The 27,378-nt window shown below is 36.3% G+C and overlaps 1 protein-coding gene across 1 annotated transcript in view; it reads right to left on the bottom strand.

The window, feature by feature from the left end:
* The window catches only part of LOC142087288 (transcription initiation factor TFIID subunit 4-like), a 149,144-nt gene that overhangs the window by 77,610 nt on the left and 44,156 nt on the right, over nt 1-27,378 (bottom strand). The window contains exons 10-12 of the mRNA XM_075161381.1: nt 24,404-24,573; nt 5,594-5,724; nt 3,481-3,606 (exon numbers count right to left, since the gene is read on the bottom strand). Coding sequence (XP_075017482.1) covers nt 3,481-3,606; nt 5,594-5,724; nt 24,404-24,573 — 427 coding nt within the window. The remainder of the gene's footprint in view (nt 1-3,480; nt 3,607-5,593; nt 5,725-24,403; nt 24,574-27,378) is intronic.

The following is a 27,378-nucleotide window of genomic DNA, read 5'->3' on the forward strand; positions in this document are numbered from 1 at the left end:
AATGAGAACATCAGTCATTATTCTTCTAAGCTGGTGGTATGAAGTTTCTATTTCTCAAGCATTTCCCAGGCATGGGATGTAAGATTTTGTAATATTCTCTTATTTAACAAGCCAAATAATACTTCTATTTTGCTTTAAAGATACTCTTGTAACTTCACAATCATTTTTAACTTGGATAGTGACTTTTCTCAGAAAATAAAAAATTTAGAATATTTTTTGAAACCTAACTTTTTTTCTTCTATCTCTCCATCTGATTTTCTCTCTCATTCTCCCAAAAACATTTCCTGAAGCAAAACCAACCCCATCTGGGTGCTTACAAATTCTGCAATTACATCCTGCTGTAACAACTGAAATTATGATTGCAGATCAATCAGAACACTAGTGTCAAATATTTTCTTATTTCCTCCTAAAGAAACCAACACACTACCCAAAACAACAACAAAAACCTGCAAACCCGACACTTTCTTTGACCATCATTTACATATTTTTCTTACCCCTTACTGAGTTCTAATGCAGAATTACCAAATTGGTTTCAAGGCTTCCCAAAAACTCATGTTGACTCCCCTTTCATTTCAATCTATTCCCTTCATTTTTCATCATCTTCTCAGTTGATTATTTTGTTGTTGATTATTTAATACCATCCACTCCAATGCCCAAAACATTTCCTTCATTATCTTATTCTTTGTCAAAACCTGGACTTTGGCTGTTAATAAGGCTCCAAAGTGTAAATAATTAAAATAGGATATTCACTGTGCAAGTTAAACCTGTTTACGCTCTTCCATAATAGACAATAGATGAGGTACCACTAGCAGGCAACTTTGAAACTCTTCATAAAATTATTCTGCTGAGTAACTTTAAAAGCATGTTGCAAAATAACATGACAAAACATGTACAAGATAAAACATCACTCTGTTTGTCTAAAGGGCACATTAAGAAGCTGCAGTTATAAATAAAAGAAAAATTTTCTGATTTTTATATTTAAGCATTTATAGGAAAAAAAGCAGAAGCAGAGATTTCATTTTAAAATCCCAAGTTTTCTATTCTTTAAAGACACAACACTGTCAAGATGACAAAGATGCCATGATCGGAGAAACAACATCTTTGCATAGTGGGTATTTCAGTCTCCAGAGCCAGTTTAATCATTACTCCCTTTGCAGACACCAATATCAATCAGCAGGCCACAAACAGACAGGAAATGGTTACTGATCTTTATCACTAGTTATCAGGGCAGCTGGGGCAGATTTTAACTGTGTCCATTTAATAACTGTGTCATTACAATTACTGCAACCTTTCCACAAAGACTTAGATCTCCTTAGACAACTAGGCAAGTTCATAAAAGACCAGAAAAAACTAAATCCTGGGTAAGGAATTAGTACGTAGGAATTCAGAATAAAGACCTCAACAGTGATCACTGCTAATGTACCGGTGGTCTTGCATTTGAGCAGCAACCTAGATGTTAAGGAAATCATGAACAATCTATTATGTAGAATAAAAAGTTGTAATCTGACCATATTTTGCTAAACTATGTCCTACGTAAGTCTTGCAATAGGTCATCAATCCATCAGAACAGAATGGTTGAGAGCCAGCTGAATGCTTCACAAAGGAAAGACGCTATGAATGTAAGCCCAGTTCCAAATCGGCATTTGCACTTAAATCACTTAAATCACGACATTGCATAAATACCTCCCAAAAGGTTCACAGAATCTTCAACTTCTCTTCCTAAACATTAATACTGATAAATCAGCATTGCTCTTCCATGGCTACTTTGTGGTTTGGTTTTGGTTTTTTAATACCTTCATCTATTTTTCTAGTATATCATGTATTTATGCCAAGTTGTATCCTATCACTTTCTAGTTGTGAAGTTGATTTATGCATTCATTATTTTCATGAAGATAATTTCTTCAAATCAAGTAGAGGACTCTTTTTTATATTTGTTTGTTGTAGAATTCTTTAATTTGCTCTTTCTGTAATCTGTAGGAATCAAACTTGTTGATTGTGTATTTATTTCCTAAATTTTGACTTCACAGGAGTTTATGTTATTCAAGACTACAACAAAAAAAACCCCACCAAAACCAAAGAACATCAAATCATGAAGAAATTCAGGTTGGCAGGGACAACAGGAGGTCATCTAACCCAACCTCAGATAAGCCTGTGTAAGGCTTTGTGCACTCAGGGAAACGTTTTTGAACTAAGGACTACAAGCTACTGTATTTTCCTCAATGTCCCTTAAAAAAAAACCAACAACATAACAAACAAGCAGCAGGATACACAGAAAAGAAAACATGATTCATCAAGATGTATTCACTGAATGGAGAAAACAGGATTAAAAAAAAAGGCATTTATTTATTTTTAAAAAGTAAGCATTAAGAATGAAAACAGTAAATCTGTTTTCATCTAAACATTTAAAGAGTATATACATTATGTGGAAATTAGTGGAATATTTAACTATGTGAACAATTATAAATTAAGAGTGAAAACAGGACAGATTAAAGTAGCCAAACTGAGAAACAAATTTCTGAAATGAGCAAGGGTACTTTTGTTAAAAAAAATCTCTCAATTTGTGAACATTAATGGCACAAAATCAGGAGGCTAAATGTTACAACTGAGCATTGAGTTGTTCTGTATAATCTCTCCAGAATATACAATAAATAATTCAATGAAAATGCAAATGAAATGAAAATTGAGATAACTAAGGGATAAACTTATTTGCAGTTTGATATGGTATATATAAAATATAATTAAATTTGCAGTTATAAACAGGAGATTTATCTATATCTGTATGCTCTGGAAACAATATTGTCTTAGTTTGTTCTATTGCATGTATGAAAACTCAGTCTTTGGAATTAAAGTTACAAAGGAACAAATCCAGAAGAACTGACAGTTACCTGAAGACAGGCATGAATCAATTAAATAATGCAGTTTATATAGAGAGGTGACCAAAATACCAACTAGGACACATAGTATTTAAATTGAAATAAACAAATGAACAAAACTATTTTGTAAAAAAAAAAAGTCCAGAAACTCAAGAAGTAAAAAGCCTCAAAAAACTCAAGAAATAAAGTAAAAAGCCTCAAAAAAAATCCATAACAATTTACTCAATTGTGTTTAAATACCAGAAGTGTAGGCTATGATTTTCAAATGGCACAGAAACCCTGGCATCTATTAAATTTCAAAGGCAATTGTGAAAATTATTTCACCAAGTTATTTTTGAAATGTTAGCCATTGTTTCCTACATCCCCAAGAACTCATCAAATTCAGAGCTGTATCTTGAAAACACAGGAGCATTCCAGTCAGGTAGGTGTGGAGTCATCATAGATAAGACAGCGTAACTTAATGAATTAAAGGTGTGATGTCACAACAACGGTAGATTTTTGTTATAAGAAACAAAATGTGTTTATGAAACAGAGTTCATGAAATTAAATAACTGTTTGAAGACTATGAATTGTTAAGTAGTTTAAAAAAATAAAGTAAAACAGATACCTTGGCAGCCTTTAGCAAGATTTCCCTCTCTTGTTCGTCTTTCCTTTGCTTTTCTAAACGCTCCAACTGTTCAAAAAACTTTAACTGTGATCGGACATCTGTAGCTTGTTCGTACCATTCATCATCCTGTAAAATAAGAACAATGTTTTACAAAAACATGCATTTTCATCAAGACTATACATTTAAAGAAGACTATAGGTGTTATACAGTAAAATCTTTCCATTGTACTATGAAAAAAAAAACCTCTCTTTTTTTTTTTTTAAGCTCAGGGGAATGAAGCCAGCCTATGGTTAATAATGCAGCTAGAATCTGATTATTTAGTTAATATCTAAACAAATTAAAAAAACAAGGATTGATTTATCAGCAGAGACATCAAAGAGATAAAAAAATAAAACCAAAAGACTTACTGATTAAAAACCCCTTTATTACTGAACAATCCTAGATATAGGATATAAGCCTGGTTATAAACTGCAATTCCTGTATCTGTATTCATCTTGAACTAGTAACAGACATGATCAAGATGCAGCATTATAAAAGCATTAAAGCTAAAAATTCAGTTGCAAATAAGCCTCTAATTACAATTAAAATAGAAGAATTTTATGACAACTAAGAGCATGCAAGCCTTCCAAGTACCCAACAAACAATACGAATTTATGATACAAGCCGCATGCAGAACACTCAGAATGTCAGTCAGAAAAGTAAGTTATCCATATTACTTCCATCTCATTTATCTGCTTAATATTTTCCTTTTTGACTGCAATGCTATGAAATCAAAGAAAACCATTAACCAAGAAATATACAGAAGACAATGAAAATGCCACAGTTCAATAAGAGACAACACTTTTTTTTTTCTAAGAATCTATTAAGATATTATTTTAAATGCATTTTTGGCTTAACACGGACTAAGCAAAGCGTTTTCTTCTCAGACACCATCCTAGGGAGAAGGAAGGCGGGATTTAACACTGCTGAGGCTGATGAAGAATATTGGAAAGAAACAAGGAGATCTTACTTTTAGTCCATTACAGTAGAATATATCCATCAATTGCAAGGAAAGATGTAAGTGTCGGTAATACACAAGCACAGTGGCCTTTATTATTTTTAATCCATTTTTCTACCACAGTAATGTTGATTCTAGTCACAGATCCTAAAGATAATTTTTCTTGCAAATGGCACATATAGTTAGTCCAACTGTGACTCAGGTTTGGGGAATAGGTGGGCAAAGATACAGTCCAAAGCTGTTTGATCAGGCTTTCACTCAAGGAAAACAACAAAAAAAAAAACCCAACACAACCAAAAAAAAGGCAAAAAACCAAACCAGAGCTACTGAATGTATATATACATTAAAGAAATCTAAACACAGTTTAGACACAACACACAACTACAGTTACTGCCATCTTGCTTTTACACCAGTTTAACAACTATTAGCATCTTACTTTTATCAAAAAAGATACTTCATATTTATCAATAAAGATGTTTGATTTATTTTAATTTCAAACCGGTTTGCAGATTCTTATTTAAATTTCCCCCCTGGTTTAAGATATCTAAATTGTTTCAATTTTCTTCAAGAATACAATGGAATCAGAGTAGCATTTTATCTTGAAATGATCTTTTTAAAGAGAACATCATTGTTTAATTACAGTGAAGAATTTACAGCTGAATTCTTTAGTTGCTGGTTTAAGACAAATTGGTAGCTTTCGTAAAATACTAGTATTTCTCACAGCCAAGGACATGTAAAGTTACTACAGATTCCTATACATTGAAGCAATTTTGATCCAATCAATGGATACCTTGGTCGAAAAAGAAGACATCAAGAATCAACAGTCTTAGTCACAATCCATGAGCAGAAATAGCTTAACAGATGCTCCATGCCAGACACTTCAGCACAGAAGGATGAAAACATAATTCTACACACAAATTCTATCACAGAGGAGGAAGACAGATCTGGCCAGCGCTGCTATCATCCCACCACTTTCTATTTGCTGAGGCAGACAAACCTGCGATTAAAACACGCTTTGCACACAGAATGAACACAAAACACCTACCGTGTGCTAAGAAAAAACGGCATCACACTGCATCGTTCTGTAACATACGATACCTTTCTTTGCACACTTACTTTGTACGATTCCATTCGGTGCTGGGTTATCACTGTTACTTTTTCTATCACTGTTCTTAATCTGGTTTGTGTTGCATGGGAAATAAAAGTAACCACCTCAGCTGGAACATCAGTAATTCCTAGTTTTTTAGCTAAAGCAAAAAACAAAACAAAACAGAATTAGCTTACCCCCCACAAAAAACCCCCCCACAACTCTAAAGAACATAAAGCCATAACTTCATTTTCCTGAACAGAAAAATCCATAACAGTGTATTTATGTAGCTTTGGTGATACATTCATGACCCCTTGAAAAGAGGTGTGACTACACTGTAAAGTTTGAAAGAGAAATCAGAGCATTTTTTTTTTACCACTTAGAAAGCATTTAAGAACTTTACTGAAGTTTATCCTAGTATATTAAAACAAAGCATAACAGAGTATGAGACAATCTGAGTTCTCAGTTGTTCTACACAAGAAAGAGCAATTCCTTTATCTTCAGAAGCATTAGTGCAGATTAATTTCAGTATCAATGAGATGAGGCTGCAGCCCAAAGCATACTGTTGCATACTTTAGCCTACACTGTTGGCATACTACTGATAATAAAAATTCTTTAGGGAAAAAAAACCTATTAATTGAATATGAAGAAATAAAGTCATATTAACAACAGTTATTTAAAAACACCAGTTGTCCCCCAAACACTGCTAAAAGACATATTCGTAGTTATCTGGACATTTGATACTTTGTGCTGAGTTTATACAAAAAGCACTCACTCTACAGCCTAATGTATTGATATATTAAAAAAACACCTAAGCTACAGAAACAAGAATATGGGTAATGTTTAAGAATTCCTAAATTCATCAAAATAATTACTAAGTATTGAATATAGATTTGTAGATATACAGATATACATACTAATCTAAGCTATAGTCCTATAAAGACATATATATGAGTAGTCCCAGTGGGACAGTTTTCTGGATAGAAAACTCCACGTGTGCACACACACACATATATTTTTAATATATAAAAAAAAAAATCAGTAGTTGCATTTTGTATGGATTATTGGATTTGACCCGCCATAAAAGAGCAAATACTCTGATTACACTGAATCAGTTTTCCACTGAATGAACACACGTCTTTTAAAAATGTTTGTGAGTATGTTTGTCTGTGATAAATTAACGGGTATGCAGAACACTACAGGAAATTTGTTTGAGAATATTTTGGAAAGTGTTTCCTGAATGGCTAATTACAAAAGTAATCTTCGTTTGCGGGAGGGGTCCCCCAGCAAATACAAACCTGAGAGGCTTAAGAATGACTATGTGTTTTGTGAGGCATTCCTGGCCAAATTCAAGAGCAAGAAACCATCACACGTCCAAAAAATGAAGACGAGCAAGTGAGCAGTGGTCTCACATGGATGTACACTTCTGTTATTTTAATGATGTGATCTGAGACGAACTGGCAGCGTTCAGCATCACCCTGGGCTTCTGTCAGGGCCGGGCCGGGGCCGGTCAATCACGGCGCGGGCGGGCCGGCCGCCGCCACCGCCGGCAGGGGGCACTGCGGCGGCCCGCGCGCCGCCCGCCGAGCCCGCGCTCCCGCCCGCGCGCCGCCGAAGGACCGGGGCGTCGGGAGGCGCTGGAGGAAGACAGCCCGCACCGAGCGCTGCTCTGAATCCCGCCTCTGGACACGGCTGTTGCAGCTGGTTTCGTGCTAAGCCGTATGAAAAAGATTACGTTTCCTGCAGCTCTCCCTCGCCCCGTCTCTTCCCCCTTTTTTTTTGATCCGCAGCGCCTATTTAAATGTATATTTTATTACATCACTACAGTACATCATTCCCACACTTCCCAGAGCTGAATTCTATGTCATATATTTCTGATGTTAATTTTTTTAATGATTCTTTGAAGTCGTTATCTCTTAAACTAACTTAAGCCATCACTGACTCCATATTCTACACGTTACCTTAAGGATTTTAGCAATATGTATATATGCTTTTTAACTGATTTTTGCTTTACCGCTAAAAAAAATTAAATCTTTCTTGGCGCCCAATTTGTCCTCTGTAATAGAGATGGAACTCCACTGAAGTTGCTGAAAGCTGAACGTATAATGGAAAGCAGACATACGCATTAAGATCCCAATGCTGCAACTGTTACTCATGCAAATTAAGTCCTTGAAGTCAGTAGGACTATTCATATTGGTAGGAGCTATTTGTGCAAGTCAGACTTGCAATATCCAGACCTATTTGAGCATGCACCATTTTATTATGCAAACATGCGTAAGCAAGGCTATCAAAAAACCCTAGTCCGAAAGATAAAATGCAATTAAGAAGGGAAATTTAATTAACTAGTACCCACAAAAGAGGTTTGAGATGGAAAATTCTGCCGAGTATTCTAGGTAAGGGTACGAATGAATAATTGTTAAAATAATAATTCTTTGCATTTCAGCAGTGTAACTACAGCTACCCCACTTCCCTGAACACGCACAATCCTTTCATAATAAAGAACTATCACCATCTTGGTTTTTTTATAATAAAAGTTTTCCTAATTTTAAAGACTTTTGTTCTAAGTAAATTCAACCATTATATGGCTTGTTCTGCCTATCCAACTCTTCAGAAATTCATCCATAATCAAAGGACCATTCCCTGAGATGTCTAGTTCCTAAAGATTCTTGTCTTACATCCTCTTCGTCAGCCTCTGCACTATCCCAGTAACTTTCTACTCCTGAAATCCCTCAACACAATATTCTCAAGCCCAGAAAACTACCTGGAAGGCCACTTATAAACCGAGTCCCTCAGGAGTCTGTCCTGGGACTTACCCTTTTTCATATCTTTCTCAGTGACCTGGAGCGGGAGAGACAAAGCACCCTCATCCGGTTTGCAGATGGCACCACACTGAGTGGTGCAAAGCGAAAGGCTGCCAGTCAGAAGGACCTGATGAGCGGTTCAGCAGGAACTTCATAAAATTCCAGAAGGACAAATGCAAAGTACTGCCCCGGGGATGGACGAACCATCTGCAACGACACAGGCTGGGGACTGCCTACCAGGATAGCAGCACTGATGGAAAGCACACAAGAGTCGGGTAGGCAGCAGGCTAACCAGGATTCAGCAGTGCATCCTGGCAACAATGAAGACTAACAGCATAGTGGTGGTATCAACAAGCAAAATGGTAGATCAACAGTAACCAATAGATCAAGGGAAGCGATTATTCCTCTTCACTCAGCACTCAGCCCACATCCAGAATACTGCAGTCAGTTTTGGGTCGCCCAGTACAAGAAAGTCTTGGAAAAACTTGAGTCCACAGAAAAGTCACCAAGATGGTTATGGGTTGGAGCATATGACCTATGACCTATATGAGGAGAACCTGAGGGTTCTTTATCCTGGAGAAAAGAAGGCTTACGGGAGAGGTTATTGAGAAGATGGAGCCAGACTCTTTATTAAGGATGCCTGGAAGAAGAATGAGAAATAAATTAATAAACTGAAACAGCAGAGGTTCTGACTGGATATAGGGAAGAATTCTTCATTATGAAGATAATTAGGTACTGGAACACTTTGCACAAAGAAGTTGTAGACTCTCCCACCTTCCAGGTTTTCAAGACTCAGCCAGACAACGCCCTAAGCAACCTTGTCTGAATTTAATGTTGACCCAGCTTTGAGCGAGTGGTTGGATTAGATGACCAATCAAGTTCTCTTTCAACCTGAGCGATTCTGTGATCCCTGTCCTCCTGCACAGCTCCAACTTCCTCCCATATTGCTCATTATCGGACAATACCCTTAGTTCCCTCATACATCTAGGATCACCCCCTGGCATGTTTCCCAGTCTGTATTTGTCCAGCTTGCTAGCTGGGCACAGCCAGCTCACCCTGAGGATAGCCTGGCCAGTCTGTGTAAGAGTGCTGACTGGCAGCCAACCAGACAGAAGAGCAAAAAAAAGGAAAACATGGTTGATTTCCCCTTCAACTGGGACACACAGAGGGGCTACCTAGCTGCTGATTTATCAATGGATTCAAAAGTTACCTGAAGGGAGAGAGGCAAACAGACTGTTCAATCACTTAAGGCTAGTTTTCTTTGAAAAACAGGCTAAGGAAGAAAGAATACAAAACAAATTTCCCAAAAAATGAGTTAGCGTCAAGAAACCAGACTACAAAAAAGCAGAAAGATAAATTTTTTAAAAGTCAACTTGTCACGCACAACATTCATCATGTGTGGAAGCATCATCACGTCTTCCCTGCTCTAAATTACATTAGTCAAAATCCTGTTAGCATAGGATGTCAGAAGCAGGGTGCATTCCAAAGCTGTATACTACATGAAGATTTGGCACACTACTTAAATACTTGGATTGTACTTGGGGCAAGGATGGGAAAATTACCAATGTGCTCCTGAAACAACAATCTCATCTACACTTGGAAAGGCTGGCCTAGTTACACTTTCATGAACAGTCATGCATACCACTTTATTGATCCGCTGACCTAAGAAAACTTCCAATACCACTGTTTAGAGATCATCTTTTTTTGCTTTCTGCTACTCTACTATTCAGTAGAAACTGAATCTATGCAAAGGGCTGGAAACTGTTAATTTTCATATGTTTCTATACTAAAGTCTTAGTCTTTTTTTCTTCACTGCAACATCTCCTCCTGAGTTTCATCCAGTCTCATTTATAAAAAGCATACTGCCATCAAAGGAAAATAACAGTGATCTTTAAATAGGAAATTCCTGAGATATTCTTCTAGTCTGCATAATTACTTTTCCCAGTTTTAATACAGAAAGGCTTCTCTTCCCTTTGCAAGATTCCCTAGGCTCATGATGATGTGGGGAAAGAAGTATAATTTATAGTTTTAAGAAATGTGTATATACACATATATATATTTTGTAATACTATACATACTTAATTGTATCACAAAACACAAATATCCTCAATATATTATTCATCTTTGTAAACAAATCACTGGACAGTGGCTTCATCTACAGAAATTTTTATTTAGGTCCTAGCATTCTGGATACTGGTCTTAATTGCGCCATCTGATCATTGCAATAATAAGTCACAATATATACACTTACATACGTACAGAAATACAAAACCCAAAGAGAAAATTAAGATTCCACAAAAAAATTAACTGACTTCTATCAACAGACTGCTATCATCTGTCTTTTGTTAAAAAAAGTTGAACTTGTTTCTGACTTTTAGGTGATCTTCTTAATGTGCTTTAAGTTTGATAACGTGGCCATCTTAACTTGTAGTTTTGTGACCAAAATCCTGCCTTTAAAGCCATAAGGAGCCACACACCTAACAATAAAACATCAAGAAATGTGTAATTTGAAAAAAGTTGCTTGCTTTTAAATAATACATTTGTTAAATTTAGACATTTTTGATAACAAATATATGCTTCAAGTCTTTAAAATTACTTTAGCAATGTAATTCTGAACTTTTCCTAGAGCTATGATAAAAACATCATCAAGGATAACAACAAAAATGGAGCTGGAGCAAAGCAATGCCTCCAAGCTATAGTTTTAACCAATCTCTCTACTTGAATTCGAGTTTTTATATTTTTGAAGACATAACTAAGGTCACGTTCTTCATTCAAGTATTCTTGCCAGATCTCTACTACATCAGAACTGTACAAGACCATCAAGAATTGATGACTGATTGCATGAACACTTCAATTCTTCATGGCAGGACTCAGTTTCAACACATCCTCAGAGGCATCAAATGCCTCTAAAGCAGTAGTCAGTTGAGTCACACTATCCTATATGAAAAATATAAGGGATCACAAATTAATACCCCCAGAGTAAGCAGATTTCTAATCTGCCAAGCACTTACAGAACAACACAATAAAGCCTGCCTACATATTAATTCTTAATTACATGTTTGGAAGCTTTAATAGCAAACCATGGTTCAAACAGCATTTAATAAAGATCTACAGCATACGAGACAGCATGCAAAGGAAGTATAACTGTTAGAATATTTTTGTTACAAATAAACTACATTCTATTTAAAACTTTGAGATATTGCAATAGAGTTTCTATAAAGTTAGAACTTGTACATAAGTTCCAAAAACCTTGAGGGAAAAAACGTTCAGCAATATTATTCTGATATTGGCATATGTGTCACTAGCACAAGATTGTTTTTTTACAAATATAAAAGCACCTAAACCTTGTCATTGAAAACTTTCAGGTCCCAAAAAGTGAAAATTCTGAAGAGTGCTATCATCTGCTTAGCTATCTGAAAGGTACTGGCTTTGCTGCACTTTAAAAGTTTAATTATATTTTATTGATCAAACAAACTGAAATAAATCGTAAGAGGAGTACTGCCCTATTTGAGAAGTAGAAGCAAAATACTATCTTTGCAGACAGGCTTTCAAAGAATCAAAAAGTTACTTTAATAATTTATACTTTAAGAGGACTGACAGGATTGAGATCAAAGATAAAAAAAATTATTTGTAAAACATTAGGTCTCTCTCTGATTATTGATGTGATAAATTATTGAGTGCCTGTATAAAATCTCTTTACATTTACATTCAAAACAGAAAAAACCTTGAAGGACTGGTTTTAAACAGTTAAACAGCATGTATTTAGATCTTGAATTTGTCTTGTCCTTCAACAGAAACATTGGGAGAGTGCATCATTACTCTCTATTTACCCTAATCACAGGTCAGCCAGAACTGCAGAAAGCACTCTCTGCTATCATCTTAAAAGGAGGAGCAACTTCTTAAGCTTTAAATTCTGTGCATGAAATATTGGCCCAAGATGCACTGGAACCAGACTTCCTAGGTCCAGGCCTCTTCTGCTGTTACAGCTAGCTTGCATACTACAAGATGGAAACTAATCACAAAAGTCCATCCCCCTTGAATCTGGGACATTATTTGTTTAAACTTTTATTTAACCTCATTCAACAGCATCAGATCTAGAATAATGCAACAGTGATGCATCTGGTCATGTATACCTACCTACCTCATCCCCACAGCACAGTAAGTACTAGGCTGTGCCTTGGATTGCATCTACAATTTTAGGCTCAAGTCCCCTTCCTCTTTTATCCCAACAAAACCACCACAGTTTTACATGGCTCATCCCTCCGCAATCTTTCCTATCAGGAAAAGCAAGGTATTGGAAAAACTACCACTTGAATTTCTGCAGCCTTCCAAACTACGCAATTCTTTAATAAATTCCATTCCTCCATTTCAATAGCATAAGGGAAACCAATGATTTTATAGTTCTGCTGTAGGTGTCAGCAGTTAAACATTTAAAACGCCTTGATTTCCGTAAAATTACATGTAATTAAATACAACATGATCAGTTACGTAGTCACTGTTCAAGACTCACAGGAACTTCTGGAGACTAACAGCTGAAAAAATTGGGGGGAAAGGGTGGAGCAGTTCACCTTCTAAAATTAGACAAGCAATATTTTTATGTCCTAAGACACACCATGTGTGGTCTCTACAGAAAGCAGGTCATGAAATCAACACAAAGCAATAGGTGTTTTGTCTAATACTATTATTAGTAATTCTAAACTGAGCAACAGAACTTAAGTATCAGGCTGACTAAACAAAGGGGAAATACTAAGAGCCCTTGGCATCCTGAGGAGCCATAAATGGCAATTACTGAACTTACTTGTCCCAATCTAATTAGGTGGGACTTAAGAATGGGGTACACCTCCCATATAGTAGTGTCCTCAGACAAAGTCATCCATCAATACTGCATTCATATTGCTATCAAAGGGAAACCCCAATCTTAAATATTAAGCTAGAGAATGGGGGATGGAACATAACAAAGGAAAAAATTGAGGAGGTTGTTTGGGTACAAAATACCCTGGGGTTGTCTTGGCGGGGCTACTAGAGCCCCACACAGACTTTAAGTATTAAAAACTGAAGGAAAAGCTTGTTAAACAGAGTGATAGTGCAAACAACCTAGTGATCCCAGGCAAAAGAAACAGTATGATAATTTTGGCTGCAATTTTCTGTTTTCAGTCCTTTAAATAAAAGCTTCACTTTAAGTCTTACTAACTAAATGCATCAGTAATTTAATAAACGTTGACTTGCTGTACTGTTAAGTCTGTCTCGTGCTGGAAGACAGGATGAAGAAAGGAGAAACCAAAAAACTTTAGTTGCTACCTTCACAAAAACAGCCAATCCAAATGAAGTCGTTTGAGCAGGCGCCTCTGAGGAACCTATAACCTGGAGTGTGTTTAGGGAAGCCACAGGCTAGGGAGCGTTTCCTGCCAAACTAGAGAGAATCAGTGCCAAGTGCTTTGAGATTTGGTAGACGATTCCCTGTAGCAGGTACAAACCAGCACTCCTCTGTGAGGGGCAGATGGCCAAGATATATTCCACAGCTCTGAGCTGGAATGGGAAAGATTTTGTAAACCACTATCTGATACTGTTCAACACACTATACTTCCAGTTCACCTTCATATCTAATAAACTGACTTTGTTAAAGAGAATTACTTTTTATCACCATGTAATTGTTATTTACAAAACAACGGAAGACCCTACATTAATTACTTCAGTAAGCTTGTTTGTAAAAGAACATTCCTCCTCTCACAGGATAAAAATTATCTCATGAGCCGGTTTCTGGATAAAAGCAGACAGTCTTCTTGAGAACTCAAGGCTTGCTGGGTGTAGTACTTGTTCTATACTTCTTCAGAACTACCTACCTTCAGATGATTCGCCAAGAAGCATTTTGTGAAACATCAGCTACTTTTTAAAAATAATTTAATAAATCCCAAACTTACAGATTAAAATCCTCAAAATACATAGCCATTTCAGTGCAAGACACAGCAGAAAAAAGATAACCAGTCATACAATTGTAATGTAACCTAAAGGAATAAATGTTACACAAATTTTAATACTCTCTTCTCCTTCTGCTCCCTCCAAAGTAAATGGCAACCAAATTATTTTAGCAAAGTAAGATTCAGCTAAGACTCATAAGCTCTGTAGTGTGAATGCACTGCTACAAAACCACTCATAAAGCTTGTTTCAGGTACTACAGTGGATTTAACTTATTCAGTACAAACTCTACTATAATAAATAGTTATGTATTTATATAACTGTATAAAAAGTTAAGAAAAGTTATACTGGGTAATATAGCCCGGCATCCTTTCTCTAACAGCAGTAGTGGGAGATGCTGCCAGAAGACTATTTAAAAAAAAAAAAAAAAAAAAGTGTGCAGTGATAACTATGCGACAATATACAGCCTATGACCATCCTAAGTTAGAGGATCTTATCTGTCTCTCTATTAGGTCAGGATGGAAGCTTTTCCCCATTAATTTTTCAAGTAATTTTTTGAATCTGCAACATCCAAAAAAAAAAAAAAAGTTCCACAACTTAACTACTCACCTGGCAAAAAAAAATACCCCTTTTTGCTTGTTTTGAACTTTTATCTTCTAATTTCGTTTGATATCCCTAATTCTTGTAAAGGGAAAACCAGAAAAATAGCTCCATTCTAGGGGTCATATTGGTATAATTATTTTAACACAACAGAGTCAGACAAATAGTTGTATCCATGCAAAATCTATGTGCAACCCAGGCCAAAATGCCTGATCCTATTTTCTGTGCTGATTCAAAGCTCTTAGGCAAGTTGGTGGGATTTGGGGCAGGACAAAAAAATTCATCAAGTAGAAAAAGAATTTCTCAAGAATCCTACTTAACTCTACTTATACGATTAGTGTTTTTTGATGAAAGTCATGTAAGAATGACAAAAAAAAGCCTTCAGTTCTCTAAGAATTCTCAACCAGGCGGGTAAGTCTGGGAACCCACACATAATTCATACTTTTTGGCAAAAAGAAAGAACTAATTTGAGAAAAGGTCTGACCTAAAATATATATAACCAGACAATCCAGTTTCCAAAATTCTGTCTCTAAGCTAGGTAATTAAACAGCTGAAAGGTAGTAGCTATTAATCATCCCTGAAGAGTCTTTTTATTATCCTTAGTGGTTTGTCTCTAACAGAACCAAGCTAGTCACCAAAAAACACTATGCACAGGTATGTGGAGGCTTGGAAAATGGAAGGAGCTGCCACAAATCATGGAAGCATGAACATGAACATATGTATCTAGGAGAAGAGAATACTTGGTATTCAGACAGCAAGGAAGCCTTACAGCTTGATCAGAGAGGACAGAAAGAATGTAAACTCTGAAGGAAAAGAAGCTACTACTATTAATCTTTTCCCTATTTTTTTCTGTAACTAAAATGTATATTACCTAATTTCTTTTAGAAGAAATAAAAATCTCAATGTGCTAAGGAAACACATTATCCTTAATTTTGATGTTTAATTCCTTCTCTTTCAATAATTCTTCTTTAAGACTACTTTTGTGCAATTTCATGTGTATATCCTAAAAGAAGGGAGGATGCTGACGTTATTAAAAGGGAGGCACTGAAGGTCAGAGAGTTTTTGAGAACTACATCCAGATCCTACCCTATAAGCCTAGTAACCTGTGCTGCAGCAACTGAACAGCGTGAGGAAAACGTAGAAGACAGAGGAGGGGATGAGAACTGAAATAGGTGCAGGTCTCAGCAAGCCAAATGAGAATATACAGATTACAGTTACATGATTTTTTTTTTTCATCTTTGTTTTCTCAAAACATAAATACAATACAACGTAATAAGCATGTCCAAAGACATTCAGGAACATTCAAGAAGAAACACAGAGTGACTGTAGAGAACTGGAAAATATGTTCACTATTTTTATGAATAATAGCACATGGTTCAATGCACTTTTGTATTTGGTTACTCACTACAGAATCAAATCAAGAGATTGTTAAAGGGACCAGATGAGAAAGAACTAATATGGCAGTAACACTAGTAAGAATCCTTAAGAAAACAATGAAGAAGTTGTTGGTCGGGGATTTATCCCCTGTCTGTTTTCATGCAGGCTAGAAGAATGTGCTTCTTGGGCTAAGCCCAAGATCAAAAGATACTAAACCATTACAGGACCTCAGGCTTAAATACAAGAAGTATATGATTATGAGTATGTCAGGTGAGACAGAGATGGAGAATAACTATTGTAAGAATGTCAGAGATGACAAACACATGTGGAGGCACAGATGCCAGCATCCTGTTACATAGTCCTCGCAGTAACAGAACACACTCTCAGTCACATCCACACAAGGATTAAATGGAATACCAACTATAAGAATTTGCCTATACACTTCTGTTCTTTTAAAGCAACTTCTGTAAGCAATGCAGACATTTTGGCATTTTTTTTTTTCCTGGAGAAGCCATCTCTCTGACAGTATAAAAGTCTTCTTGGTGACATGTCTGAACAGGTATCACTGTTGTCCACTACAAGCCTGATACGAGGCAGACTAGCTCAACATGAGGCCTCATCTTAAGTAGGCGGGATGGGCATGTCACTCAGAAAGGATATGCACAAAGAATACAGAAAATTATAAAGGATACCAGAAGGGTAGAACGAAGACCATAACCTGAATTTCAAAATGTCAGCACCTTCATCTGCGTATGTCCAGAATTAGCGGAAAAGTTGTCAAGATCAGGACATTGTGCCACATTCATCAATACCAAATCCTTGCATCACCACTACAAAGTTTATCCAGATCACATATGGTCATTTGATTTTGTCAAAATAGCTGTAGTTTATGATAGTTGATATTAAAGTTGCACTTCTACATTATTGTGCAAGAATAGATGGTGGTACCTCATCTGGCACAACATCCAGTGTTGCAGCTACTTCCTTGAAAACAAATACCCTTTCGTTACCACTTGTCTTTGTACCAGTTCAACACTTTGCAACATTTGGCTGCGACTTATTTTATTTAACACTAGACACTGAAAACTGGTTAAACTGCGGACTAAACTCTCCATATTATAACCACTGAAAAAAAGTGTCCAATTGTCAATAAGTTATAGCAGAATCTGGACTGTATGCAGTAAACTCAGCAACATGAAGGAGGCTAACAAATGCAATTCAAACTCATGAGAGAAGCAAAGACTAAAGTGAAGTTTATGAGGTTTTTCAGTAATTTTAAGAAATGAGAACATTACAACCTTAGTATGAGCAGCAGGATTGCCAAATAAACGTAATGAACAATCATTTCAACATATTTTAGAAAATATTACCTTTTACTTTTTCCCCCTTAAATGATCCTTGAAGATGCTGCTCACTGATCAATGACTTCCTCCTCCACAAAGATGTTCCAACATGTGTTGAGAGTTGGGGACATTAGTACCACCTCTAGAGCATGGAGTTTGCCTACAGGGATAACGTAAGTCAGCTTTATTGCAATATTGAATGGTTCTCTAAGGTTTTCTTTTTATTGTTCTTATTTTACATCCAATATTTATTACCAGAAATCTCTTTATGAGATGGACTTTATAAATGAAGCTGGTAGGGGATGCATCTCCACAGAATGATGATCTCAATTTTACTCTCCTTTGCAGAGACCAAGAAATTTAAGCCATTCAGTTCCCAGATACAAATTTATTCTGAGGCTGGGCAATGTATTTTGGTAGACCCTGAAGGTCAGAACTGCCTGCCAGAAATTGCAAGACCTTTTAAAGAAGGCTATTCCACTACATTCATAAAACAGAAGCAAGGTATTATGGTGAAAACAAAACTTGAACTCTCCAAATACTTCTGGGAGCAAATAGTACGGTCATGCTCTCAGTTCAATTGGAGTAAAACCTTCGAAAATGATGCCTGAAGAAACAGCTTAATTTTCTTCATAAATAAGCATAGTTTGAACATATCTACATTTATTTTGAGAAATTACTGCTTGATGAAATAACATCAGTTCTGGCTCTTAGAGGTGATACTGCTAAAAGCATAACTCAGATTCTGTAGTGCTGCAGAACCAGTAAGATTAATAAAAAGAAAACCTTAGAAATACACAAAAAATATTGAACAGAAGCTGCCCTACCTTTCACAGAAAGGCAGACTCCAAGCTCTCAGGTGGTACTGAAGTTACCATTCCAACACATGTTGGGACATCTTGTGAAACAGGAAGTCTAATCATGGACCTATTAAAGAAAGAACAACAATACGGTTTAACATTCTGCTGAAATACTTACTGGTTATGTTTATTTGGCAACACTGCTGCTGATACTAAGATGGGCATGTATTCCCACCTTTTTTGTAAAGGAAATAATACATGTAAATAACACATAATTGTCTTATAATATTGTAACATTAGCAATTGATTAAGTTGGAATATAAAACCAGATTCTCTACTGAAGATGTACAATAAACTCCAATCTCAACATAAGAAAATAAATTATCACAACTATGGACATTAATAAGAAGACTGGGAGCAGTGCACACCTCGTAATCTAAATAAAATTTCTAGCAAATTGCTTGTTTTATACAAACGAAAAAAAAACCCTAACTCTGCACTAAGTTACAGAACTATTCCAGATGTCAGAATGTAGATACATCTCTACACCTACCACATCTCTGCAGGTGATATACCAAAGTTTATAGGAACTAGAGAAAGTCAACGTATTTGGCATGCACAATAACTTGCAATTTGGATTATACAATACCTAACACGATTTTTTTTTTCCTGAGAAAAAGCAACTAGAATCATAGAAAACACCACTCTAGGTACAGTTCAAGTGGACCAAGCATGTCATTAGGACAATGCAAGACTTCAAAATGCTATACGTAAGAACAAGTACATGTTAGAACTACCTCCAAACACAATCAAGAGTTATATCCACAGGTATTTAAGGAGGTCATCCTGACAGAAAGATGCTGGTGGAAAAACTGATATTAAAAGGAATATTTCAGTCTGAAGACAAATCAACTCATGGATAAAAAGTTAAAAGTCAACAATGAAAACAACTAAGTCACATCAACAAAAAGTGCAGTGAAGACAAAAAATTGTGTTTACAGTCAATCTGATAGCTCAGAATTTCAGAATCCACAACAACTGTAATCTAAGCAGCTATAAAAACCCTCTAAAGTAAACCAACCAGAGAAATAAGTATACTTTTATGTTAGAACTGCTCTGTATATGAAAGAGCAATCATCAATAGTACAGTTTCATCTCATTCAAACATGAATACAACTGTTGACAAACAAACAGATTAAATGGGGATGACAGAACGACTCCCTTATTAAACTAGTAACAAATGCTTTAAATAGAGGCCCTGAAATCTACTGGCCTGGTTCCATGAAGGATATCCCAATCAGGTTTTAGATGGTTTAGCAAAATAAAATGCCCTCTAGAGTATTCAAATTATTTATTTAAAATATATACATATGCATATAACTGGGCTGCCACTATGATACCACATAGTAGATTCAATACACTCCAGAATACAGAAAACACAGATAAGCTATTTTCTTATGTTTTAACGTGCACTTTTATAGCAGACATGCAATTCAAGTGTGACTGAAAAAAGAAACAATCAAGGCAGAACAATGATCAGTATTTCATCAGACAGAATTTAAAAATATATTACATGTAAAATAACAAAAAGGTAAATCTATAAATTATGCTGAGCCTAACCCTACCACTGTTACACTGACAGAGACAGTGGCTTGATTCTATCAAGTCGAGTTTCTCTGAAGCTGTTTTAAGGAAGACTGTAGGCCTTTTAACTACTGGACTAGGAGAATTTGGATTCATCAGCACATTTTCAAGCTTCATAATTGGCCTGCACCACTATGTGTGTTCTAGTCTAAAAATCTATTTGGATGACGCAAGAGAATCCACTACTAATTCTGTGATAGGAAATATTGCAGGTGTATGCTATGTTGTCAACGTAATAGACTTTTTCCAAAGGAAATTTATAACAATGCTAGATAACAGACATAAATACGGTATTTCATAAAATCATGCTATAGAAAACTTGATTTCTTAATGCAGATGTAAAGATAATTCTGAATGAATGTGAAATAAAAATATCATTGATGATTCTCCAATACATTTTTATCATACATATTTAAGTAAAAATAATTTGAAAATACAAAATGGACAGTTAAAATGTATTCAATATGGCCAAACCAGTCCCACATTTCTTAGAATGTCACATTTGTAATTATTCTATTCAGCCACTGCTCTGTAACAATAAAAACTGAAGTAGAAAAATTGGGTGAAGAACACTGAAAGTGAAGAGAAAGACAGAAAGAAACAATCTAAGTCAAAGAATAAAGTATGCCAAACTATGTTTCATTATTGTTGCATTAAGACAGTTAATTTACGGTTAAAATTCTCCACAAGCTGTAACTTTTTAGGGATAGCCAAGTAAAAGCAAAATGGCATCATCTGGTTGTAGAAGAAATCAGTTAGAATTAAAACAAAAGCTGTGGGAATTAGTAAGCTGCTGCAGATTCTAAGCTTGTGAGGATATCGTGCCCTGTTGATCACAAAATATAAAGCAAAGTTTTTTTGGAACCGCTAGTGGAGATTCTAGAGACCACCAACTCTCAGTCAGAAGACTTCTCAGGAAAGTACAAAACATATCTGTTCCCTTTTTCCGTGGATTTAGTTATCAGGCAATATAAAAAGAGTCACCTTTTATCCCATCCTTCACCATGTCCTGCTACCTTTCACTAATATTAAATCGAAAATAAAGTGCAGCCTAATTCTTATCTGCTCTCAGAAACAATGCTGTAATAAAGTAATTCTTGAGTCAAGGAGTGTCTATTTTCACAAGATGGTTACAAACCAGAGAAAACTGTCATGCTTAAAACAACCTGCTAAGTCATATTGTTTTATTCATTAAAGTGTTGCCCCTTCTGGTAAACAGTGGAAGCTCAGAATGTTAAAAACTAGCTTCTAAAACCTAATACAGCATTCTTACCCACGAAGAAATAGCTTATGAATGAATAAAAGTGAAACAATTACAAATTATTATTTTTCTTGTTTCTTTCCCATAAAACCACATGAAAAAGCTAGGATTTTTCAGCATTATTTATTCATGAGGGTCTAATTGGCTTATCTTGCCCTTTAAGAAATATTACCCATTTTACTAATAAAGTTAAAGACCTAGAAAGTTTTAAGAGACCGAGAAAGTTTTAATGCATGAAGAACATCAACCTCTGCCTCTCAACTTCCCAAAAAGAGAAACAAAAGCCTTACAACTCTTTGCATATGTTTCATTGTGCTGTGCTGTCACATAGAATGATCAGGGTTTAAAGTTTTATGCTCCTGAATGGAATAGCAAAAGAAATACATTATCTGCTAAGAAATACCCACTCTTGATTTTGCATCAAGGAAGAACTTGAAACAGTCACAGCCCTGACTTCCTACATGAACAAATGGCAATGATTACCAGCCAAAGATGACTAGATACAAAATTGGATAAGGAAGCATGTGGGAAGTGGATGAATATCTTTGCATGAATTACCTTTCAGTTACTTCTTCCATTTAAAAGGATCAATAATAATATTAGTCATTCAGATTTAAAATAAACTTTGGATGATAACACTGCCAAGTTACAGTAGAGATAAGAACGTATAATATATTAAGAAACCTCTTTCACTATAACTTTGAGGCATTTGGCTGGTGGTTACTGCCGAAGACTGAAAAGCATCTGCTCTCACTTTAGCAGTTTATATTCTGACTCTGGTGAATGGAAGCACAATCTCTGAAACAGCCTTTGGGGAACACAACTGAGTTGCTCGACAGAGCTCTTACTCTTTTAGAAAAGAGAGAAGGAGATTAATATTACAGAAAACTTGAAAGATCTAGCTTCTGAGAAAGGAGAGAAGAGCAGTTTCCTAATACTGTACATAACACAAATCTTTCTTTTACTAAAACATTAAAAACGTGCCCTAAAACTAAAGTGATCATTAAATATGAATAGATTTAAAGGTAGAAAATAAGGTCTGTTTAAGTCATGTTCAGGTAAAAATAAGAAGAAACAATCTATTTTATCTCATTTGTCAACAGGCATAACAAAAACAGAAGAATGAGGACTCGCATAACATACTTTCTTTCTCCTACTGTGCTTGAGAAGGTCACAGCCTCCTTTGCTTAAGTCCTGGTGTGTCTAGGCACAGCAACATATGGTAAGACTGAGTTTTGTCGTGAACTTACAATGTCGTTATTTTAAGTGCCCAGTAGCACAAACTACTAAATTTGTGTGTGGTCCTATGCAAACAACAAATCTGGCCACACACAGTGAAAAGCAAGCTTCTAAAACTTCAAAATCAGCTGAAGGAATTCTCTCCTCAAGAGCCATAGATCCCAGATAGTAGCCACTAGTGAACCCCACAGCCACTTTCAAAACTATAAAAGGCTTCATGTAAAGCCAAAATAAAGCTCTAAAAGTGGCTGCAGGAGATCAGTAGGAGTGGCCGCTCTTCTGGATTCACTGCTTTTGAGAAGTAAATCCCTGCAGCTGCTTTTAAAAGCTTTGAAAGTTTCATTTCAATTATCAAAGCCAATAAAGCTTCAAAAACAGCCATAGGGATTTGTTCCTCAGAGGAGCAAACCCCAAAAGGCAGTGATGAATAGTGTGATGGGTTCTGTGGCTCTTAAAGTATGTACAGATTCCTGTAAGTCCTGCACTTCCAATTACAGCTTCATGTTGTGCAGCAATTGTTACACCCAGACAGTTCATTAAGGCTTATACGGCAAATTCATTACTGATTTCCCATTCTTTTTAACAGTTTTATGTCTGTTTCCTTTTTGTTTTCTTACACCTGCATAAACTACTATGTGAGCATCCCTCACAACAGTTTCTCAAACAAATTTCATTAAAACCTTGCTGGCTTCCTCTCTCAGGTAGTGGCAAGCCATCTCACAAAACGTTGCACACATGCTTTCCCAGACTGCATCACATAATGCCATCATCACATCATCGCAACATGATAACTATAGCATGCAAAATAATTCATTTCTCTGAATGAGAACTTAAAAGGGCACTAATTAAAATACAAGAGTGAAGCTTGACAATAAGTCAATGAAGAACTTTGCCTGCAACTGCAATATAAAAAGGCTTCCATTAATTCAATGAACATAAACACAAATAACATTTCAGAAGTATCCGCATGACTTAAAAACCTAACTGTACTGATTTGTAACAAGATTTTGGCCTTATCTTTACAATTACGAGAACTAGATCCCTAAAAATTTTACAAATTTAACTAGTGACGTAAGCATAGCTCTAAAAGAAATACATGATTTATGCCCCTAAACAATTTGAGCTTAGTAAATTAAGACACTGATGGCTCTGAAAATATTACCAAAATTATGTTGAAAAAGATACATTTAGGTACTAGAACATACATAGTATATTAATGAAGTATGTAATATAAAATACATTCTGAGCATACTAACCTTAAAACATCACTGATTTTGAATAGTTATTTTTTCTACTAAAGTTTTTAACTTCTATTTTCAAATGGCAGAATAAATAAATACACCTTTTTGCCAGGATAAATAAATACACGTTTTTGAAAAAATGCTATAAGAAAATCACTATGAACTTAAATAGATGCAGGTGTTAAGAACTGAATAACTGGTTTGTATGGGGAAAGAAAATCTTGACAGATAACTTCAACATTCTGTTAAATGTTATTCACAGGTGTCCTCTGTGACCTGTACTACTTACTTTACCTCTCTGTTTCAATCTTCTCATGTGTAAAACATGAAAGGGGATTGTGAGAAATAATTAATGTTTGCAAAGAGCTTTGAGATCCTTGGATATAAAAAACATGGGGAAAGCATGAAGTATAAAAGTACCAGTATACTATTTTTTTCCAACTTCAGATATCTAAGTTACTTTTATCACAAAAACCTTGAAAGTTTAGTAATACAAAATTATGTAATAAATCATATGTATATGCTTAAAAAAACAATCTTAAGTGCTAAGCATATTCTGTTACTCAGAATCACATAACTCCAAATGAAACACTATCAAAAGGAAAGCACATGTTTCTCACCCATTTCAAGTACGCGTTTATGTAGAGGTATAGCAGCAAGAAAGGGTTCATCTTTACAGGACTGTATCTGGGTTCCAACCAAGTCAGAGTTGGTAGCCATAATTCGGGCACTTTCTTCATTAAGATTAACGCCAGCCATAGAGGCAACATCATTGATGTCATCATCATCTCTATAATGAAAAAAAAAACTCAAATGAAAATAATTCTGCATGTGACATATTCATTTTGTATATTATCTGCTTCTTCAAAAGTAATCATCGTGCAACATGCCTGGTGGCTGGGCCAACTTGAGGCACAACCACGAGATTCAGAAATAACTAAATATTTCTCTGATCACATTAGGAAAACTTTAGAAGCAGGACAATTTGTCTGTAACAGAAGGTGTGACAGAGGTATCTTTTCTTCATCTGAGAGTCAGTGATACCAATGAAACCAGGATGGTCAGGAAACTAAAGGCAAAGATCACCACTAAAGACAGAGCATTTGGCTATTCTCTTTATGCTGAAAACTAGGAGTAAAATGATAAAATAACTAAAAACCCCACAGATATTAAAGGTAAAACCATGAATTTGGAATCCTGCGCTGTTTCACAAGTTCCTATCAAAATGGGCACCAAAGCATTTTCAGCAATAGTCAGGAAAGATTCTTTGACCATGATGCATTCACAGGTAAGTTTGGGTTCCAAGTGTGGTTTGAATATGTGCTGGTATTTTCTCTGGCAACATACAAAAATCAGTTGAACATGTCAACTAGTTTTAGAAAAATGAGCTGCATTTGAGAAGACGATGGCAGCACTTCCCAGGCCACTGTTTGCCCTGCAATACCCTTCCTAACAGCTTGAGGAAGTACTGACTAACAAATTTGAGTTTCCACACCTGTATCTCCCAAGTATCTTTTACCTCCTATCTCTATGAAGTACGACTCTCAACTGTGGAAACAACCATCTAATTTTAGCACATTCTGTTTAGGAGCTATTACAGCCGGCTGAACATGAGCCGGCAGTGTGCCCAGGTGGCCAAGAAGGCCAATGGCATCCTGGCCTGTATCAGAAATTGTGTGGCCAGCAGGAGCAAGGAGGTGATCGTGCCCCTGTACTCGGCACTGGTGAGGCCGCACCTCGAATACTGTGTTCAGTTTTGGGCCCCTCACTACAAGAAGGACATGGAGGTGCTGGAGCGTGTCCAGAGGAGGGCAACGAAGCTGGTGAAGGGCCTGGAGCACAAGTCTGATGAGGAGCGGCTGAGGGAACTGGGGTTGTTTAGTCTGGAGAAGAGGAGGCTGAGGGGAGACCTCATCGCGCTCTACAACTACCTGAAGGGAGGTTGTAGTGAGGTGGGTGTTGGTCTCTTCTCCCAAGGAACAAGCGACAGGACGAGAGGAAATGGCCTCAAGTTGCGCCAAGGGAGGTTTAGACTGGACATTAGGAGAAATTTCTTTCCTGAAAGAGTGGTCAGGCCTTGGAACAGGCTGCCCAGGGAAGTGGTTGAGTCACCATCCCTGGAAGTATTTAAAAGACGTGTAGATGAGGCGCTTAGGGACATGGTGTAGTGGGCATGGTGGTGTTGGGTTGACAGTTGGACTCGATGATCTTAGAGGTCTTTTCCAACCTTAATGATTCTATGATTCTGTGATTCTACTGACACAAACACTGTATTTCAGCATATTCTAGGAGCGATTACACAACTTTTGAGAATATATATATGGAAAAGATCCACGTACATCCAAGTCCAGACTTCTACTACTGCATAAAGCAAACAAATAAAAGCTTAATTTAAAAGATTTTTTTAAAAATTATTACATAGATGTCATCCTATGCACCCTAGAATACTTTCTGTCACTTGTAACAAGTCTAACGCCTACAGTAAAAAACAAAAGCTACAAGTAAGGTCTGAGAACAATAGGAGAAAAATCTAGAAATCCATAATCTAGGTCCTCCCTGTCCTCCCATACTCTCCTTGTATCTGCACTAGAGCAGCCAATTTTGGTGGAAGACTTTGATGGCTTGTTAGATATTGGTTCTGTTTTCTTTTGCGGGAAGAAGTTAAGAAGGGATTTTTGCTTGTATAAACCTGGAGAAATGTGCTGAACACTTGAGGCAGAAAATGGAAAATTTTACAATGATCGTCAGAAAAACGCTACACAAATGAGCTTTTATTATTTTCCACGAGTGCTAAGCACTTGATTTCTTCTCTTAGAATGAGATTCCTGAGGATAGTGTCTCAAAATTGATCTCCTGCCTTGATGGTTTTCATGCTGAGTCTAAAGGATTTGCATTTTTACATTTCACGTGGTAGGTATGTGATACTCATAGGAGGGTCACAAGAGCTGCCATGAAGAAACTGGGCTCCTATGCATTCAGTGCATAGATGACTGAACTACTCTTTGGCCTTGTCCAACCAGTTGTGAAACTGTCCCCAAATATCACAGCTGATAAATGTACTTGGCCACATAACAACTAACAGCAACTCAAATATTCAGTGACGAGTTCAAAAGATACAAGTGAAAAACAGCAACAAAAACTGCAAAAGGGGAAAAACTAAGATTTTGGGGGTTAAAAACCTCAACACTTGAAATAGAATGAGTATCACCCAAGGTAATCCAAGGCCCAAATCTAGCAGGCCTTTTAAACCATGGCAAAACCAAATTCATATAAAGGTAGTTATCATAACAAAACTCAAAATAATGTAAGATAGTGGAAGCTACTGGAAAACAGACTTGAGAATTTCAAATAAAGCTAAAACCGACCAAACTATAAAACATTAAGCAGCTTGTGCAGCTAAAAAAAAAAAAATCCAGTATTGATTCCCAGTGGACCCTCACATCTCTGTGGGTGCAAAGGCAGCGCTGCTGCCCTGTGGGGTCCAGCAGTGCCTGGGCACCACCACCTGCGAAGGGGACCTGCGCACAAGGACTCAAAGGATCTTGATAAAATATTAACTGAGCAGGATACTCTATATACAGTCCCCATGATCCCA

The sequence above is a fragment of the Calonectris borealis genome, chromosome 12 (assembly GCF_964195595.1).
Source record: "Calonectris borealis chromosome 12, bCalBor7.hap1.2, whole genome shotgun sequence".
NCBI lineage: Eukaryota > Metazoa > Chordata > Aves > Procellariiformes > Procellariidae > Calonectris > Calonectris borealis.